This window comes from Porites lutea, chromosome 9, assembly GCF_958299795.1.
Source record: "Porites lutea chromosome 9, jaPorLute2.1, whole genome shotgun sequence".
In the NCBI taxonomy this organism is placed as follows: Eukaryota; Metazoa; Cnidaria; class Anthozoa; order Scleractinia; family Poritidae; genus Porites; species Porites lutea.
Window position 1 is genome coordinate 20,735,543 of NC_133209.1, and position 3,900 is coordinate 20,739,442.

Here is a 3,900-nt window from a genome sequence, read left to right on the forward strand (position 1 = left end):
AAACTTTCTTAACCAAAAAGGTTTACCCGACAGGCTAAGAGAAAGACTACGACCAAAGCGCCGAATGAACTGCTCACTTAAGACTCAGAACTAAGAAAACTTCCCTTTACGGCTTTCGTAATGCCTGTTTCAAATAAAATAAGTTAACAAGATGAAAATAAATGAATGAATAAATAAATAAAACCTGCATCCGTGCAAAACAACAGTTGAGCCTTTTTAAAATTCTTGTTGTTTAAATAGAATTGGCCAAGAGATTAGTCAGTCTGATAATTAAGAGAGATTTTTACCTTTTATTCTCATTTTCTAGGGCTGGACAGAAATTAACAAGAATTATGGTTTAGACGCATTTCGATTAGCAGTTAAAATCTAAATTCCCAGATGTTTTCATTTGACGTACCATATTTCCCGGAAAGTGATTTTGAGTGACGTGACTGACGACATTGTCATGTAAGGGTCACAGAAAACAAAGTCAAAAGAAACATTTGAAACTTCATCTTAACAATACTTTATTCATGATCGCTACAATACAAGATCAGCTACGTCATGTGCTTTACACAGAAAACTAAACCCGAGTTGTTCCCTACTCATGTGATAATTTTGACAATTTTTGCAGCCTGTCTCTTTAAAAATGCAGTCAAGTGATAATTCTGACATTTTTTGCAGCCTTTCCATTTAAAAATGCAGTCAATTAGACAAAAATTATTTACCAGCGAAAAAATCGACATTTTCTTCACTGACTTCCATATCTTGACACGTTTTGCAGTCAGATTTTCTTTCGATCATCATTGGATACCACCTTAGAATTGCAGGCTTGTCAAACCTCTGGAAGCCATCTGCTGGGTACCCTGCAAACTGCTGCTCTCTGCGATTTGCCCACATGTAGAATGGTGCTTCTAGGTCGGTCTCCAAAGTCGCCAATGCGCTGTCTTTTCCGCGGCACAGCTCCACCAGGGCTAGCTTCACCAGCATGTTAGAAATGGGAATGATATCTGAAGACAGCCCGACCTGAATCGTGGCTTTTACTTCATCATCGCCGACGTATGGTGGATTAGCCTCGCGCGCTTGGCGGAAGGATGACATCTCCTCTGCAGCTGCTTCCATCGACGCGTCGGCATAAATGCATGAGAAGCATGGGCCAACTTTGGGCCTAACTCGCAGCACCTCACCTCCGGCAGCTCTAACAGCACATTTTCCATAGAGGGATGGAATACCCAGCTCTATTGACAAGGTGTTTATGTTTAGCCGGCTCCTGATATTGTCGGTGGCAGCAATAATAAGGTCGCATCCTTGGAATATTTTTCTAGCCTCTTCTGCATTGTTGATGTTGGTATTGAAGATCTCCACCTCAGCAAATGGGTTCTTATCCAGAACACGGTCTCGCATGACATTGGTCTTTAAGCGCCCTAGATCGCTTAGGCCACAGACATGGCGGACGATGTTATGAAGCTCAAAGCGATCGAAATCGACCAGCACAAACTTGCCCACCCCAGCCTTGGCAAGTTCTATAATGACAGGAGAGCCACCACTTCCGAGGCCAACAACTGCAACCTTACGGTTCTCTAAAAGACTCGACTCCAATATGCCGTGACTTCGAGAATAGAGCTGGGCCTTTCGTGGTTGGCGCAAGACAGCCGCTTGCTCTAAGGATTCGGAAGACTTCGGTCGTACGCAAGCTCTAACGTGATCGTCTTCGGAAACCAGGATTGCAACCTGCGGCTCATTTAGCGCTGGAAGGGTGGAAATCAAACTGCTACAAATGTCGACGATTTCCGAAGATGCAGGTAGATCTTTAAAGACCTTGAATGCCACTCTCTTTTCGGGCCTAGCTTGAGAAGATTTACTATCACGGAGAACCCGGATATGGATGGTATCGCAGTCATCAAAGACTGTCACGGTAAACTGCTTTTTACCAGCTTCTCCGCTTTTTAGTACATCAGTAAAATTGGGCTGAAGAAAGCAAACAACTTTGCGTTGATCTTCTATCTCATGCATTGTGCTTAACGATGATGAGGGAAACTGATCTGAAAAAGATTTTGAGGTGCTGCTGGAAATAAACAGGAAGGTATTTGTTCTTGGAAACTCCATCAGCAATCTGATTGGTACTTTGACACAAGGGGAAGAAACAAGCCATTTTTAGTTTCTTGGAAACCAAGCTATATTACCCTGTCACGCATTCTAAATTCTTGGTTTTACCTTTACAATACTTATGGGTTTAGAATCCATCTCAGTATATGCTCTTAATGTTTCCAAAAACGATGCAAATTGACAGCCGTATTCATTCAGGTACTAACTACTTTTGTAAAGAAGAGAAAGAAGCCATGAACTTCCTATTTCATTTTTGGTTGCGGCGGTCTTTCTTGATTTCATGGAAACATTTCTTAAGCCAAAATAGGCTAGAATGATAAGGACAACAGCAAAGAAATAAGTATTAACAGTAGCATTAACAGTGTCTTTACATCTCGGCTTGGACTATATTAAGTACTACGAGATAATCTTCTCTGAATTCTATCCTACAGATCACCCAGTTTCCAGTTTCTGCAAACGAATGTCACACTTCAAAATATTGCAGTAACGTTGAGTGCAGTACTTAACATCTTTCTCACAACGTGCCATCCAGTACACAAAGGCTCGGAGCCAGTAGGAAAAAGCCTTGTTGAACCATTTCAGTCATAATTTGTCGATCAGGATTTTTTTCCGCTTCTTTTTTAGGGGTAACCTCCAACTGCCCAGTATCGTAATTCATCGTTGTCGTAAATTCCGGATAGCTTTCAGGATTTTTTACATATTCTTGATATGTTGGCTTCCACGGGACAAGTTTCCCCAGTTTTTCGTCAAAAACCATTCTTTGGTTCGAGGCCATATCTACCATCAGAGCAAAAAGTCCATTAATCCATCTAAATCCAAGAAATATCGTTAAGGTTTGCACTTGTGTACTCAGCAGCATGCACTTGAATAATGAAACGGAAAGGCACCCGAGTGAGACTAAGTACTGAATTGGAACACTGGGTAGTGGGAAGTGAGGTGACGTGTTGTTCACTGAATTTGGCAAGAATTTGTTGATCCTGTGAATTGGTCCTGCTCATATTGTTATTATCAGGGTCATCGTCCAGAATACTATTGTCTTTTGCGACATGAGAGTAAGGTAACTGAACAATTTTTTTACTCAGAATGTATGCCAAAGCCTTTTCTTTGCCCAGGTTTCTGTCAGCGCTCTTTCCTCTCCCCTCTGCAAATATTATTTACATCCGTTTTTTCCAAGAAATGTTTACTTCAGGTGTTTTCATAAAATATTGAAACGGCAGCTTCATTTAATTGACATTATCATCAGTTCCTCTGGCATTAAGCAATCTTCATTTGAGTGCATACATAGAGCGTTAATCTGTATAGTTCAAAGCGAATTTCAACTGATTGATTCATTTTCTTTTATTCTTCCAATAAATCTTCAAAGATTTCAGCAGTTTCTTTTATTGATTATAGCTTTGGAAACTAAGAAATGAATTGTAGAACAAGAATTTAACCCAGCTTAATTATGTTCAAATGTTGCAAATGATTCAACTTACATTTCTGGGACTTCCTTTTGCATTGAAAACGATTCTAGGTTAGTGATAAGTTAGTTTCGCCACTGACTCTAGCTTTTATTATACCATATCTTTCGACTTAACTCCTAAAGCACACTAAAATCGCTTCTGTGAGCGTGTTCAAATGAACAGTCACTGCATGTGTGGCAAATATTTTTCAAGATTTTCTCCAGTTTGTAGATGAATTTCATAAGCTTCCAACCATAAGCGGCCTTTCATCAAAATCTGATAAAGAGTGTTATGGCTCATCCATCGACTTGAATTAAAGTGGCAAATTTGTGTCAGTCCATCGTGGGCGCCGAGTGTGTGTTGGGCCCCGCTT

At 40.5% G+C, this 3,900-nt stretch overlaps 1 protein-coding gene across 1 annotated transcript; it reads right to left on the minus strand.

Moving 5' to 3' along the window:
* Window positions 1-393: 393 nt before the first annotated feature.
* Window positions 394-2,100, minus strand: LOC140947580 (uncharacterized). Its single transcript, XM_073396720.1, has one exon. It carries the CDS (start codon window positions 2,083-2,085, stop codon window positions 700-702), a length of 1,386 nt encoding a protein of 461 aa, XP_073252821.1. The 5' UTR covers window positions 2,086-2,100; the 3' UTR covers window positions 394-699.
* Between the last annotated feature and the right edge of the window lie 1,800 nt (window positions 2,101-3,900).